This window comes from Tenrec ecaudatus, chromosome 16 (genome assembly GCF_050624435.1).
Source record: "Tenrec ecaudatus isolate mTenEca1 chromosome 16, mTenEca1.hap1, whole genome shotgun sequence".
Taxonomy (NCBI): domain Eukaryota; kingdom Metazoa; phylum Chordata; class Mammalia; order Afrosoricida; family Tenrecidae; genus Tenrec; species Tenrec ecaudatus.
Window position 1 is genome coordinate 78142035 of NC_134545.1, and position 17568 is coordinate 78159602.

At 40.0% G+C, this 17568-nt stretch overlaps 1 protein-coding gene across 2 annotated transcripts in view; it reads left to right on the plus strand.

Annotated features, from left to right (window-relative positions):
- EXOC6 (exocyst complex component 6) overlaps nt 1-17568 on the plus strand; it is a 155157-nt gene that overhangs the window by 78061 nt on the left and 59528 nt on the right. For both annotated transcript variants that reach the window (XM_075534170.1, XM_075534169.1), the window contains exon 18: nt 7111-7290. In XM_075534170.1, the coding sequence (XP_075390285.1) occupies nt 7111-7290 (180 nt within the window). The remainder of the gene's footprint in view (nt 1-7110; nt 7291-17568) is intronic.

Below are 17568 nucleotides of genomic sequence, written 5' to 3' on the forward strand. Positions count from 1 at the left end.
GTATTGGATACTATTTACAGTTTAATTAACCTTTAGAAATTTCTGCATCAAGAACATAAGATTTCTGTGTTAATTTTTTTTTTAGCAAGAAGTAACCTAGGAAAGGTATTTTGACAGCCCCAACTTCATCTGCTTAGATAATTAAGGCCCAGAAAAATGCCACTGCTAGGTTGTGGTTGGCGACTTCCTGATGCCGTCCCTACAGGAGCAGCTCACCAGAGCTTTCTCCTGCAGAGCCACAGGGAGGTTGAACTCACCCTCCTTTCTGCTAGAGCAGTTTCGTGCTTAACCACGGGGCACTGGGGCTCCTTGAAAAATGCCCTAGGAGTTACCTTGTTATCCGTTTCCCCCCACAGTGTTCAAAGAAATGAATGTGTCAGATAAATACTTATTTGGGTTAGGATAATTGACAAAACCAATTCAAACTATCTTAGACAATCTAGGGAAGTCATTGACCAGCATAACTGCAAAGCTCGGGAAGAAGGCAAATTTCAGTTGAGGATTGCAGCCAGCCACTAGCAACAGTCACGAGCATCTAGAGGTCTTCCATCTCCCAGGCCTCCTGCACTTTCAGTTTCAACCTCAAACTCCACATAATGGCCCAGAAGCCTCCAGGCTTTTCCTGCTGCCAGCAAAAGAGGTGCCTGTCACATCCCAAATCTCCGACTCCGGCCCCTTCCACCCTGCCTGCTCTGGAATTCTCTTTGGGCAGGAGGGTGGGAATTGCTCATTGTTTTAAGCTCCTCAAGTTCCATCATTGGAGCGGAGGCATCCCTTGAGTCCTTCACAGACCACAGTGCTGTGACTATGGGCAGGGCGCTTTCCAAAACCTAGTTGGAGATTGTTCCGGACAGTAAGTCACAGATGTCTACCAAAACATTTAGTTAATGCTACTACCCTTTTCACCAGAACACACAGTAGGTCTGGGTGCTGGCGTGCATGCGTTTGTTTTAAAGAAATATTTGTCCGGTGTTGATAGCATATATTATCTATCATTTAATCCTTGCTGAAACCATTCTCAAATTTTTCTGGGTACGTCTCTACCTCCAGAGGGCACTGTCGCCTTAACAACAAAGGAAGAATTCATTATAAGATCTTTGAAAATTTAATTTAGAAGTGAGTTGATATGTTCTTAACCCCCTAGTAAGGTCACAAGAATTGTGAGGTATGTAGAATTCAACTGAAGAACTCCCAGGAAGCCCAAAATTAATTTTCTTAGCAGTTTCTTTAGAAATGCCTTACCAAATAATTTAGCATATCCTTGTGTTTAAGCATCAGGAGGGGTTAGAGTGAAAACCTTTCCCTTTCTCTCCTTTAAAAATAGAATGCAGTACGTTTATATGACTGGAAGGATCAGAGTCACAGGTTTTTTCCCCTAATGATTATGTTTGTCTGAATTATTAGGCAGAGTATTTAGTCCTCGGGAAAGTCCTGTCAAATATTGATTTTAAAACATGTTCTTATCCTAAACTGTTGTCTGAAATTTCCCTTCATATTACACAGCCACCGACTCTCTGGCTTAAACTTCTTACCGTGTTGTGATAGCTTGTGGGAAGCATTAATAAACTTCTGAAAACATGCTCTTTCCCCGTTTTTTAAACCTGCGAAAGTGAAGTTTTTCTCAGTTCAGACAAGTTTATGAGAAAGAGGACCTGCACTTAGTGCCACGTCAAAATCTACAAAGTTGAGCAAAGCTGCAGAGCAAACAGCAGAACAGGACTACAGACTTTCCCCCTTTATTTTCACTCAGCCTCTTCCAGAAAATTAGTATTTTCTGAATTACTTATCACTGAATATGAACTCCCGCAAGCATATACTTATAATTAGTTCATTTGACTATAATGTGAATAGTTTCATCATCATTTTTGTGATTTTACTTCCTTCACCAATTGATGTAAGGAAATTAACTTTTTGAGTGCCGCCTAAGTGCCACATACTACATGTTGCACATTGACTGTGTTGTAGTTGTTGGTGCGGTTGAGTCGGTTGGACCCATTGTGACCTTATGCACAATCGAATGAAGCATCGTCCCGTCTTGCTCCAGCTTCACAGTTGTTCCTATGCTCCAGCCATCGTTGCCCGTGATGTCACTCCATCTCCATGAGGACTTCCCTCTCCTTCTCTGCCCCTCCACTTTACCAAGCATGATGTCCTCCTCCAGGGACTGGTCTCTCCCGACAACAGGTCCCAAATGTGCAAGACTGAGTCCCACCATGCTTGCTTCTCAGGAGCACTCTGGTTGTTGTTGTTCTAAGATAGATCTGTTTGGCATTGTAGTCGTCTGTGGTACTCTCAGTATTCTTCTCCAGCACCACAGCGCAAACACCCAGTCTTCTTCTGTCGCCTTATTCAATGTCCCAACTTTCACACGCAGACGACGCAATTGAAAATACCCTGGCCTTAATCCTCAAATTAGCATGTTTGCTCTTCAATATGCTCACGAGGTCTCGCCCAGATGTACCGAATTAAACTCATCTTTTGATCACATGACTGCTGCTTCTGTGAGCACTGATTGTGGATCCAAGCAGGATGAAATCCTTGACAACTTCAACTTCGTCTCCGTTTATCATGATGCCGGGTCCAGGGGTGAGGATCTTGGTCTTCTGTACATCGAGTTGTAATCCAGACCGAAGGCTGCAATCCTTCATCTTCATCGGTATGTGCTTCAAATCCTCTTTGTTCACTTGCAGCAAGCACGGTTGTGTCATCTGCATATCGCAGGTTGTTAATGAGCCTTCCTCCGACCCTGAACCGCGTTCTCCTTTTATAAGTGAGCATCTCTGAGGATTTGCACAGCACACAGCTCTCCGAGTCAGTACAATGAGAAGATACAATCCTGATGCACATCTCGTCTGCTTTTAAGCCGCACAATATTTCCTTCCTCACAGCACTGCCTCTGATCTACGTACAGATTTCACGCGAGCACAGTGAAGTGTTCTGGAATTCCCATTCTTCTCGAGGTTCTCCATAATTTGTCATGAGCCACACAGTCGAGTGCCTTAGCAAGTCAATAAATGCTTCTTGCATCACCATCGTTTTGTACATAGAATCTTTCGAGATTGCGACTCAAGGCTTGAATTTTTTCGTGAATTCTTTCAGCTTAAGATATGTTGAGCGATAAATCCCTCAGGACCAATAATGAGAGTAGCAATACCAGTAGTGAGGGAAGATGGGGGGAGAAAGGGGAACCGATCACAATGATCTACATATAACCCCTTTGAAGGGGGATTGCCACTGCTTCCCAAGACCTGTGGCTTCATCATGCTGGGGAGCCAGGCGGCTGGAAAATGGCTTGATGCAGAGAGCCTCAGTGTGTGATCTGCCCAGAAGGCCAGCCCCACTGGTGCATGTGGCTGATGAAGTCAGATTCCCCAGCGTCTCGCTGTCCTTAGACAACCACTGCTTGTCCAGTGGCCACTTAAGGACGCCATCGATCATGCGTTTCAGCTCAAGCACGGTGCTCAGCTCCTTGGCGTTGGTGAAGGTGGCGTGGGCTTGTGCACCTGCCTGGTCACGAGGGACACTTGCATCATGACAGCCGCCTTTCCCTATCTTTTTGTGTTCTTCTGGTGCTCCCGCCATTGTTCAGTATTTTCAGCATTGCAACTTGAAGTTTGAGTGTTTTCTTCGGTTCTTTCAGCTTAAAAAATGCTGGCGCATTTTTCCCTTTAGGTCTTCTAACTCCAGATCTTTGTGTATTTCATTACAATGCCTTGGTTTTATTATGGTTCTTCGCAGTGCTAGTTTACGCCATCATTTCTTCTCGTTGCTCTAACTTCTCTACTTTCCAGAGTAAAGTTGAGAGTCTCCTGTGCTATTTATTATTTTATTCCCAGAATCCTTCTTCAGTAGTGGAACTTACGACTTGTTTTTCGACAACGTGATATTAATGATATGTTTGACCAAATTGCATACAAATTTAGTATACAGCTAATGACAACAATGATAGTTCAGTCTCTTCTTAGTCAAAGTAAAAGTCTAAATGAGTATTTGTTTTGCTAGAAATATACTGCATGTCACCTCCCCCCTCCAATAAAATGAAGTAAGAGTCTCAAGCTCCATTAACCAGACTTTCCAGTTTTCCACCCACCTTAAAGTGGAACAAAGAATTTCAGGGCCTGTGAATTCCCCCAAACCAAAGAGAAACCTAGAGGTCTTTCTCATTTTAATTTCCAGTATGCTCACCATCCCAGTTTATGGGATCTCTCCCAAAGAATCTCTTGCTTTAGCTATCAGAGTCCCGGTGCCTAGTCTTCAGTCCCCCAATGTCACACATGCTGTTCCCGTAGCGTGCAGTGAGTGGGAACCATTTCTTTCTTTATTTCTTCCCCCACCCCACCCCTGTTCCCCCCCGTAGTTTGTTGAGGGAGAAGTTTAGGTTCTTCAGTTATTTTTTCTTTTTTAACATTGCCATGTACAGCTTTAAATTCCCCCGAGCGCTGCTGTCATTGCATCCTGTATGCTTTGTTATGTTGTGTTTGTTTTCACTTCTCTCAGTGTATTTTCTTATTTCCCTTGTGATTTCCCCCCCTGATCCGTTCAGTACTTAGGACTAAATACCCACATATTTATGAATTTCTCAATTTTTTTCTGTTACTGAGTTTTAGTACCAGTAGTACAGTGTTGTCAGAGAACATATTTCATTTGATTTCCGTCTTTGTTAGGTTTATTTTAATGACCTCACTTGTGCTGTCTTCTGGAGGACTGTGCATGTGCACTTGAGAAAAGTGTGTATTCAGCTGTTGTTGAGTTGAGTTTTCTAGAAATGTCTGTAAAATTTAGCTGGCGTATAGTGTTGAAAATTCTAGTCTTCTGTTTCACCTGCCTGTTCGTATCTGTTTCAAAACTCCCCCAGTGCATATTTCATTTTAGTTATTGTACTTCTCAAGCCTCGATTTTCCATTTGACCCTTTCCACATAAATCGTTCCTTTCTCTTTATATACCCAGTTTGATGAGATGTCAGACCCGTATTTTCCTTTAGCTGTTTAGACATGGTTACCTTTCCTGTTTGAGCATCATTTGGATAGCTGATTTAAGTCTTGTAAGTCCAACCTCTCAACTTCCTTGGCGTGATCCCCCACCCCCACTGCACAGTGTACAGGTCATTCTATCTTCTTTGCATGTTTTGTAATATTCTGTGTTGAAAACAGGAAACTTTAAATAATATATGTGTACCCCTGGAAATCAGAATCTTCCCTTCTTCAGACTCTACTTTTCTTTCAGTCTTGAGGCATTTGTGAACTAATTCTGTAGAGTGTGCATTCTTAGTTAGCTTGATGGTCAGCTAGTGACAATATAAATTTGCTTACAGCATCTGGAATCAATACATCCACTCAGCCTTTGTTGAGGTGGGGTGCGTGTGTGTGTGTGTGTGTATGTGTGTATGGCGTGTTGAGACATGCTTTTAACACTCAGCCAGGCAGTTGACAACTCTGCCTTAGCCTTCATATCTTGCTTGTTCAAAGACTCAAGGTCAGCCAGAGGTAAAAGCTTAGGACCATCCAGATCTTTCTTGAAAAAGTACACAACCCTAAGAACAGTCGTGTCCTCTTCCAATTCCCAGAAATCGTTTTGAGCTTTTTAGAGTCCCTGTGGACATCTCAACTTTCTTGGATGATGCAGTTTGCTTTTGGCTACTAACCTAAAGATTAGTATTTCGCACCCACCCACTGGTGCTATAGAAAAAAGGCCTGGCAATCCACTCCTTACAGACTACAGCCAGGGAAACGCCGTGGAGCAATGCTGCTGTGTCTCACACGGCTCCCTGTCAGGTGAAATCTATTCTCCAACAGTGAACTTGTTCTTCAGTTTTATAGATGGCTCCTCATTCCCCAGCTTTGCCTGCTAAGCTTGTTGGTCAGCCTCTTTGTACCAACATTTATCCACTGCCTCAGCCATCTGTTAAGTTTAAAAACCCCGTCTGATCCTGGAGACCAGGTTTTGGGCTCTTACCTCAAGTGCTGGATGTTGCTTTTTCGAGGACACCCCAAAGCTGGCATAGGTGGGCAGGGATGGAAATGGGGCACATTAACATGTCACAAAGTTAATTTTTTTTTTACTGAGATTCAACTTCTTTTAATAAGTTGTTGCGACTCAGTGCTGTCTGGGTTACTGCACCTTTTGATTAATTTCCCGAGTTCTGAAATGTTTATTTTGAATATAGATCTATATTTTGCTAGCTTTCTTGTTGCTCTTATGGAGAAGAGAGAGCTTTGAGATCCTTACTCTGGCATTTTCGCTGGCTTGACTCCGTCATGTCTGTCCTCCACAAAGAAGTGATCCAGTGCGTTGTACTGTTCAACTCAGAACCCCAGCCGTTACTCCATTCTGGGATCGGTTCTCACTGCCATTGAGTCAATTCGGACTCGTGATCCTATAGACAGAATAGAACTGCCCTTGTTGGTTTCTGAGACCAGTTCTTTATGGGTGTAGAAAGCCTTGTCTTTCTCCAGTGGAGCATCTGGTGGTTCTGAACTGCTGACCTTGTGGTTAGCAACCTAATGCCTAACCAACTTAATTCCCTTTATTGAGCCAAAGTATTAGTAAGAGGGTCTTCTAGATTCTTGATAGTTTTTGTTTTTTCCCCTTATGTTTCTCTTAAGGGTCTTCTGAGCAGTATGAGAATAAGTCAGGGATTGATACAAGTGATCTTATCATAAAACAGAAAAAAACGTCCGGCTGTTAACCGAAAACCTGGTGATTTGAACCCATCCAATAATTTATAGGAGAGAGACCTGGTAATCTGCTTCCAGAAGAATTACAGTCAAGAAAACCCTACGGTGCAGTTTTTCTCTGTCCCATGGGATTTACTCACTGGCACCCAACAAGAGCAACAAAGTTAGGAAAGAATAGAGAAAAGATATGATGGACAAGGTACTGCCAGGAAGCACACTTACACACACACACACACACACACACACACACACACACACACACACACACCAAAACAACAACCAACACCCCAAAAGAGTTTTCCTATACTTTTAATCAATAGCTAAAATGTTAAAGAGAAATATAAGAGAAAATTTAGAATTTAAGAACATTTATTATATGATCTGTTTCTGTACTTGTTTCTTACTTTTTTGCCCCATTATTGTGTCCCTGGTTAGGATGCCCGACATGCAGCTGAAGGGGAAATATATACCAAACTTAATCAGAAAATTGATGAATTTGTTCAACTCGCCGATTATGACTGGACCATGTCTGAGCCCGACGGAAGAGCTAGTGGATATTTAATGGATCTCATTAATTTTTTGAGAAGCATCTTTCAAGTGTTCACTCATTTACCTGTAAGTATAAACACATTTCAAAAGATTATTTTATAGTGTTGCTTATTAAGGATTATTTTTAAATTTTAGTTTTCCATTTCCTTGTTTGAAGCAACTTCCTAGTTTGTACATTTTTCCATTATTAGAACTCAAATTTGTAAAAAATCATAACCTTGTCAATTATTTTAGAAGCTTTGCTTTACCTTTTAACCAAAAATAACGCCAATCCTCTTCCTACCAAAAGTAAACCAAAACCAAACCCTGAGACTGACTTTGTAGACTTCAAGAGGAATAAATTCTACTAGGCATATTCAGTGGCATTTTTCGTTAGAAAAGATCAAGAAATTATTGGGCATGTTTAGGAAGGAAGGACATTATTTACCCTGTTACATCGTCATAATATCTGCATCTTAACCAGTCTGTGGATGGTGCATTTAAAACAAAAAAATATAGCAAAGATTTGGATGTGAATAAGCTGATGCATTGAGTTCTTGAGACAAGGATACAAAGACTAAAGCCATTGCAGTGGATGAATATATTTTTAATCACCGTACTCAAAACTAATAGAATTACTGAAAATATAAACATTATTGATTTTTTTAATCTCACGATGAGATAAACCAAACATAGAAATAGTTATTTCATCTAGAACATATCTAGTTGCTGTGAAACTATTGTTAGAAGTGGGAACACAACGTTATTCCCTTTGCTCATTTCTCTGCCCCTCCCTAACAGGAGTTTCCCCAAAGGGCTAATTAGAATAGCCGAGGGGAGGCGCCAGTACAAAAAGGAAGACTTCTCTAAAGAAGTGCTAATAGTGGATCTGTGCCCAAGAACTCATGACCGCTCCGCTAAGGACGATACTGCATTCCTAACTGCTGCCCCAGAACTGAACAGGCTAGAGTTGCTTCTTAGAGCGTCTGCACCAATAATTGTTTAATTTGTTTGAAGTCCACTCCTCAGAATAAAACTCCATGCTTCCAGCCCAAAGCAGCAGTGCTCACAAAATCACACACATACACATACACATTCTGGTTTTATGTTGAAATAGCTGCTTCACAGGTGGTACAAGATGATGGGGAGGAATTTTATGCATAAATTGGGTAGGATGAGAAGAGGTCATCAGGCTAGAAATGTTTGAGGTAAAGACCTTATCTTGGGAGGCGTTTTTCCCGGAGAAACTCTTGCTTCTTCACAGGACACAATCAGATGAAACTGAGACAGGCTACTGTTCTAACGAGGGCACTCGCCTGACCTATTATGATATTGTTTATGATTGAAGGTCAGTCTCTAAGAGCTATTTTGGACTTTTGTGTCATCTAATAATGGATTTTTCTACAAAGAATATCGATTCAACAGATTCAACAATAACTATAGGACATGACCAAATAGCATATAGTATGTCACAGCTAAGAAAAGAGAAAATAATCGTAGTATATTATTATTCAGAGTATGTCTTAAGATCACAATTCTCAAGAGGAAAGATTAAATGACTTACTATGATGTATTTTAGCCAGTTGATAGTATTGTCTTTGTATATTAAATTTATGCACTACTTAAATTAGGTAAAAGGTTTGACTAGATTGCTTTCAGTCAAGGAATGTTGGCAGTGTTATTAAATATATTATTGTTCTAAGTAAAATAAGAACATTTCATAGGCTGCCAGTTTTATTTATAAATGTTATAAACTGAAAATCTGATCCCTTTGTTTCTAGTTACCTTTAGTCCCAAATAAAGAGAGGGGCCAGGTCAGGACTCCCTTGCCTCTAAGAGAATTTACAAACATATTTATTTACTAGCATGCCTGCCAGTTGTCCTACCGATAGACTTGAAGAGTGTGTCTAGTTTTAGCTGTGCGCCCGATTTGGGGTTTGGGTAATGTTCAGGACCAGTGGGCTAAGTCAGAGACAATGGATATTAGGAACCCAAGAGCCACTCTTTCAGACGGGTTAAGTAGTAACAATAGTGGAAGTGATGAAGACACGGAAGCAGACTTGGTGAGTCAAGGTGGTTCTCCCCCCACTCCTGAAAGTACCTAGGGCTGACCCCTAGAAGCTTCAAAGCTCCACTCTTAGCTTCACTGCCTTTTCTACCATTGTTGAAAACTGTTTCTACATCAAAGATTGTTATGCTCTAAAATCACTGATCAGATTCCCCAGTGAAGTTCCGTTGGTTCTGGGAAAGTGTTAAGTCTAGCCAATAGAATTTTGTGTTCTGTTCACACAGGTATGAGGACAGTAGAGGTGAATTGAGAGTGCTTTCCATATGCCCCAGAGAAGACCTCTGTCCTTTCACTGTGCTTCTTCAAATTGTAGGAGTGGTCAAAGACATGCTTTCTCTAATGACATTTTAATGTGATTGGATATTTTTAAAGAAAATCGTCACCTGGTTATAGTTACATCTCACTGTAGGAATTAGATATCTGGAAGACTGGTTATAAAAGGAAGGGGGAAAAAACTCCAAACTTCTATTAATAGACTCGTTCTCTCAGTATATTGTACAATTAGAGATGCATTCTACAAAAATAAATGGCCATAAGATCATATTGAGGAGTATAGACTTTGAAAGCTGACTGAGCACACCTCTCTCCAACAGCACATCCATTGGCATCACAGTGATACCCACAGTAGGAACAGTGAGAGCATGGAAGTCATCACGTTGTAGACCAAGGAGTTTTGTGCCTAGAGAGTCATTGGGTGAACGTTTAGTAATCCGCCTTTGAATATAGTACAACTTTTGGAATCATACCATTGAAGAAAAATTATTTACTTTCTATTAACTTACAAGCTAAATCAGAGAATATGTTCAATAATAATTTTTAATATTATAGCAGCATTTACATAGGGAGAGAAATATGGTATGTTTCAAATGTTATTTGATCTTTAAATTCAATAGCCACTCCCTCATCTATCTAGCTTCCTTGTAACATATTTCCCATTTTACATGTTTCTTTTAAAGAACTTCCCCCTCTCCACCTTGGCTTAATTGTCTGCTTAACTGTTTGTGGTATGTTGGTGTGCCAATGTAGCCTCTTTTGTAAATTCTTTATACTGAGAGCCCTAGTCTCACTTTCCACTCAGAGTATCAGGAACCACTAAAATCTTAATTTGTTCTTTGTTTTTCTACAAATAATTTTAAAACATACTAATTTTAAGAGAGGAACAAATATATATCCAATAATAAAGTGAACATGCATGATGTGGATAGAAATAGTACGTAACTTTACCAAAGATCCCCCCATTTTTGTTTTCCCTAAAGGTCAAGCACTGTGCTGATACTTTTGAGGTTTGGGTTCTAGGCTCTGTTCTTCTCGCTAATCACCACTGTGAATGTGGAGAAGCCATTTCACCCTCTGGCTAGTTTGCTAATGGCTATTTTATTTCTTGAAGCCAAAAATGAAGGTTGTTTTGTTTATATATTTTTTATCCCAATGGACACATGGAGATGGCAGGAAGTCAAGTGGCCCAGAGGAGTCTGGGAGGGGAAGTGGCTGTCTCCCTGCCCTTCATCCCTCCCTTTCTCCAGCCTTTGTTTCCGTCTCTTCTGCCAGCTGCCCTCATAGAAGGTGCCGGAGACGTAGGTGAGCACAGCAACCGCTCCTTTCCCTGTGCTTTCCCACGCGGCGGTAGTTACACCGTTTTTACATTTTTTCTATTTCAAGCATAAAGCTGTCCTTTTCTTTCCAGCTCCTTCTACAGTAGTCCGTATCTTAATTTTCTTTGATATGAGGTGCTCTGCTCTGTCAGTTGTACTCTCTTACTGCTCTGCTGGTAGTTTTACTTTCATCGGGCTATTATATTTACATTCTGTTCGGCAGCCACAAATCTGTGCTTCGCCCTGCGTTGACTTCCTGAGCTGAAAAACCAGTAAATGGGGCTTCCTCTGCTATGGTGTGGTCAATGCTTCAGCAACATGTACGATGCTCAGATCACCTCGTTCTCTCCTTCTCCCCCACCCCCTTCGTCTAGTTTCCTAAATTCAATGATACTGGAAGGATGCTTTCTCTAGCATCTTCGCCAAATCGATTTTTAAAATTATACTGTATTATTTGCTAAGAAGGAAACCACATTTTAATTGGCTTCATGTTTGAAACATTTTTTCCTTTGTGGGCAAATGGATATTGTATCAGCGTCATATCAAATGTTTCTAACTTGCTGTTTATATGTTTCATCGTGTCAAATTCCGATGTATGGGGAGTCTGTGCAGCAGATTAGAACTCCCTGGATTTTCTTGACTATAATCACTTACCTCTTCTAGTCATCGTATGTTGGGTGCTGCCTTTTGTTGACTTGTTTACTAATTCTTCATCCTGCCTTTGTGATCATATCTCCTCATACCGCTTTACATACATTTTGAAAGAGTATATAAAAGTGGTTTATAGTAAACTATTGCTGTAGCCAGTCATTTATATTAAATCAAACATCAAAAATATTTTGACGTTAAATCTATACTGGATTAACGATTACCTAGGGTTCAGTCCAATCCAGAAACATCAGTTGGCTGGCGAACAACCACCAGCCCCTGCTTACTGCAGTGAGTGGGGTGTGCCTTGGCTTGTGGGCTCTCCCTCACTCACTGGGTTTGGTTAAAGAGAACAGCTTCCCATGCGGAGGGCACGCTTGGTGTAGGCTACACCAGAAGTTCAGCTTCCATTAGTCAACAGATTTTCAGTTTCATTTTGACCCATTATGGTTAACTCCATGCTTCTCTGGAAATAATGTTTTCTTTAAAACATCAAAAATCAAACAGGGCTTAAAATTTACATGAGTACAATTTGGGAAGTAAATTAGGGAACTTAAAAATTAAGCAGTATTTTAATGATAAAGCCATTAATATATGATTATAATAGAAGTAAAACCAGAGTTTATACTGTATATACTTGTGTATAAGCTGAGTTTTTCAGCACATTTCTAATGCAGTTTTTGTGGTAAAATAAGGTGCCTCAGCTGATACTCCGTTCGGCTTATATGCGAGTATATACGGTATATATTTAAATTGACATTAACGATTTTATTTTCACTTTGCCTTGCCATTTACTTCTTAGAGAAACAAATAGGCTTAAAAATTTCATAATATTTTAGTGCCCCATATTTCCTTAGTGAATTATATTAACCAAATACAGATAAGACAAGTGATTTACCTGTTCTAACCACCTTCAGAAGCATGTCTTACGTGCAGTGTTATTTGTTCTGTTATTTGTAAAGACAGACATTTTATTTCTTTGCATTAGCGTTGCCTGGGGGAAAGAGATAGTTGTTAAACACTGAGGTTCCAGTTCTTAACTGTAGTGGTAGTAGATAACATTTGCAGGCCTTAGACAGCTGCATAGTTTTGGCCGAAAGCTTGCGAACCACTGCTCTGGCGCAAAGGTGCCTGCTGAGAGCTGATGCTTTCGAAATGTGGCCATTCCATAACTGCTCAGTCTGGGACTTCTCTGCTAACGAGACAACTTGATTAGGTAGACAGAACTTTGGAGAAGGATTTCCCTGACTAGAATGGATTTTGTAAAAACACAGATGAATCTTCAAAACAAAATGCTAGCACATGTATGTGGTCAGCAAATGCCTTTTTAAAATCAGAGCCTCGCACACAGCCAACTTGCTCGTTTTACAGTGTTACTTGCTTTTGCTACTTTGAACACTGCTGCGCCATGACTGGAATACATTGTGCTCTTTTATTTTATTGCCTTGCTGACTCCTTCTCAGACTAGCAGCAATGATCACGCAGCCATGTCGGTAAGTAGATGAAAGCTAACACGAGCATGCGCATTAGAGAATAACGAACTTCCTGCAGGCTTATTTTTCTCTGCTGAGGTATTTAAATTAAATTCTAATTGTGTCTAGAGTAGGTAGTGTCTTCCTAGAGTTGTGGTTTGGGGGAAATGTATTTTTGGAAAGTAGCGGCCATTGCTTTGGTGAAGCAGTTGGAATTCCCTGGGGCTTGACTGAAAGTCAAGGGGATGGGGCCGCTGTGGGGAGCGCAGTGCTAGTGCCCTCTCTGTGGCTGCCCGTGACACGTGCACCGGGCAAGGAAGGCAGCCCGGTGACCAGCATGGACCCCAGAGACTTGCCTGCAAGTTCAATGAGATCGTATATGGAAAATGTGTAGAATGCTGCCGGGCCGTTCGAAAATATGAGTTGTTATTACTTTGAAGACTTTTGATCCAGATTTGACTTTAGAAATCTGGCCCCAATACACGACCAAGTACAATTTGTGACCCAACGCAAGTAAGTTTTTCCTCTCGCACCTCATCCTAGTGTTGCTTCCCTGAATTCCCACAGCGTTTATCCTTTTTAATGGCTTTGTCACGCTGTGCTTTTTACTAAATGCATTGTGCCTTTTCAACCAGTTTTTGAATTCTTGAGCCAGAATAAGCACTCACAAATATTTTATGAATGTATACATTTCAAAAATTCTTCTTATCTTAAAAAAATAATGGAACCTTGTGTAGCATTTGAAATTTAAATGTTCCTAACCATTCTCATATGGAGCCCCGGTGGTCTAGTGGTTAAGCGTTGGCCTGTGATCTGCGTGGTTGGCAGTTCGCAACTACCAGTAGTAGCTCTTTGGAAGAAAGATGGGCTTTCTACTTCTGTTGGTCTCAGTTGGTCTCGGAAATCCACAGCATTATCTCCATGTCAGTGAGTTTTGAGTCGAAGCTTTCTCATATTATTTCTGTCCTTGATGTTCAACTTTTGACTATTGTGATTGGTCTCTGCCAACAGCCTCACCTTACTTAAGTCCACCCTATAGACCAATTCCAGATATTCTTTCTAAAGCATACAGTCTTACCTTATTATTTTTCCTATTCAAACACTTAATTCAGTTATCAAAAAAGAGCTCAGCGTACCCTTTCAGATACATTTCAGAATCACCATGTGCGTCCTAAGTGGCATATGGTGTATCCATCATGTCCTGAATCGACATTGGGCTTTCTGCTTTTGTTCTACTGTGAAGTCACTTGTCACCTCAAATATCCTGGGTTTCCTCCAAAGGTTATCTCTGTCCCTCTTTTCTAATTCTGCTAATACTTTATATTATATTGCAGTACAACTATACATTTGTAGATTTGCTTTCTTTCCCCCATTAGTATCTGATCTTTTTACTTACTTGAGATACTAATGTATTAACCTTTTATCTTCTGTAACAGAGCACCAAACACAGTACTTTACACAGGGTAAATGCCTAATATGTGTTTTAAAAAATTAATATGAGAGGAATTGTGAAGAGTATAGGACTACAAGTAGGTTATATTTCTTATTTGTATGGAGAGTATAAAAAGTATATTTCAATAAACAAACCCAGAATTGTCTAATCAAGAAATTTGTTTGTTAAATAGGAGAGACTTCCTAGTTTAAGAGTGAAAGTTTGCAGTCTGTTATTCTCAGTTGGAATTTTGGACAATTTCTATATGGAAGTTATTTGATAAAAATGTTCTCAGTACTGATTAGCAATTGTATATTTCCTGTACTCCTCCTATGAACACTTCTAAGAAAGAGAATACATTGATTCAAAAGCACAACCTGTCTAGATTCAAGTCTAAATTCAGTAGTAAGTTAGAGAAAATAAAATTAATAATCAAAATAAATCTATTTCTGCTTTTTAAAGTAGAGGACAAAAAATTGTTCCTTTTGGACAACAGGGCCATAGCTACTGTGAATATATCTATATACTGATTAGTATATAACTTTTTATTTGTAGGAAACAAGGTAAAAACTTAGTTTTTAAAAACAATTACTATCACAGTCAGTTTCCAAACATTCTTTTTCTTCCTCGGCTCCTTGACATCCTCTCCCTTTTAACCACTCCCCACCACGCTTATACCCCCTCCCTGAACCCCTTCTTCTACTTGCTGCCCCTATAGGTTCATCAATTCTGGGTTTCATAGACTGAAAAACAGAAAAACACCTAACATACCTTCATGAGGGTGACATACCACCGCTGAGATGCACCCTAATACGAACAAACAAAAATACAGAAAGTGTTGACAACCAGATCAGGTCCAGCATGCCTCAGAGTGGGGATCAGCTGACAAGGTTTTAACTGTTCAAGTCAGGTTTATGTATTTGATAGATTTTAAGATTGGTTTAAGGTAAATTTGCATCAGGAATTTTAGAAGGTTTGGCACTTTACTGCCCTTTAAAAAATTCTTATATTGCCTAGTTCTTTCTATGCCAAATAACATGTTTTGACAATCCTTCAGCATTTATAATGAGATAATTCCAAGTTCACAGAAATCAACATGAGCAAACCCGTTACAATGTAACATTGCATTGGAGAGAATAAGGAACTTTGCCAGAGAATGAAAAATGAAAAGACTAAAAGTACCAAAACCCACTAAATATTAAATATTTTATTGCAGTTTCAGTGAAAGTTGACTCAACAAATTAGAGTCCTATTTGACAATTTGTATATAATTTCTTTAGTGACAGTAAGTACATTCTTCACAATCAAGAGCCCACTAGTAAAACTCCAATTTATATTTTCTTATTAAGCTTGTTCTTAATGTTGCAACCTCAAAAACAGCAACTAAAGGGAATCTTTCCTTGTGGTTGAAAATGAAAGTACTTGTTTGATTTTAGATTCTTTTAGGCATTTATTAAGCTGATGTATGAGCTAAAAGCTGACCATCCTTCGACAGGAATGTAATGTCATAAATTTTAAGTCTTACATATCCATCTGGCATAGCACACTTAAATATTGCTTTGTTGTCAAAGGTTTTAGAAAACATTTTTAATTGCTCTTGATAAGGGCAATTTTTGTGAACACTACTCTTTGTGGGCTTAGTTGAGAGAAGTAGTTGTAATGAAAGGGCTTTTAGGAAGAAACTGCATAAGAATTGTAGTAGAAAGCCAGTGGATTAGAGAACTACAAGACCCGACCTGTAAACACATCAGATTCTATTGATATCTATAAATAGAAGTGGTTGAATTGGGTACTTGTTAATCTGTAGATTACATATATATTTTTGTACTTATGTGCACATGTGTAGCTTATAAGTTCCCTCTTTAATCGTGCTATCGGTGAAGTAGACTAGATGATCACTTCCTTATGAGCAAAGTACCCATGCCATCTAACAGTTTCAGAACCCATGGTTAGGAAGTCACTTATGTTTTCTGCAGACACGAGTGCCAAAGTACCCATGCCTTATGAGCAAAGTACCCATGCCATCTAGCAGTTTCAGAACCCATCGTTAGAGCGTCACTTATGTTTCTGCAGACATGAGTGCAAACTCTAGGAGTACAAATGGCATCTTCCTCTTAAACCTGTGGTTCTCAATCGAGAGAGACGCATGTAAGGCATTATTCCCCTCCCCCAAGTTAACTGGATAAAGTTGAAATGGGGGGAGGAGGGACTAAAATATATGATTAAGAGGTTGAGTTGGAATTACCATTTATCTTAAGCTTAATAAAACCAAAGAAGGGGATCAGATTCCCCTGGAGAGGAAGAAATGAAATTGTAGGGAAAATGTTGGTGATTCCAAGAGCCTAGATTTTCTCCTCCCTGTAGGTGTGGGGGTACAGGACTGGCTGGATTCAATGGATCAGGCCCCAGCCTAGGTGCATCTATATTTATATTTTCGGGTCAGCTAGAGAAAACAGAAAGCGCACCAAGCTGAGATGCTGATATATCATAGGGCTTCAAAAAGTTTTTGGGCAAATGGAATTGAAAAACAAAGGATTTTTCCCCTGTAATTTTTGTAAAGCCTCCTTATAGTTTTACAAGGTGATATTATACCAAAAGGTCAAGAAATTAGACTTTGCAAAGTGTAGTTGTACCAAAAGAGCTTACTCAGACTGGGACTGCATATGGGGGAGACATTCAGAATATGAGCAATGACTTAATTTTTTTCCCTGTGTGGTAAAATAAAACAAACAGGCTCCTATTTGAACCATGTTGAAGTATGCAGTTGAGGCAATGGTCGTCTTCACCATACTGCACTGCTTGCACCGCGGCCCATGCCCGTGTGTCGTCTCCCCCACGAGCTCGGTGCCCCTGCAGCAGTCTCCTCCGTGCCCTGCTGATCACACTAACCCTCTGCCTCCATGCCACCTGTGCATGATGGGGACTAGATAATCCTTGTCTTGGGGGTCCTGACTTATTTAGCATATTTCCAAGGTTTATTAAGACTGTGACATGTATCATAACTTCATTTCTCTTTATGACTGAGTAGTGTTTCATCATTTTTTTAAAAAACTAAATCATTTTATTGGGGGCTCCTACAACTCTTATCTCCATCCATCCATCCATTGTGTCAAGCACTCCTGTACATTTGTTTCTCTCATCATTCTCAAAACA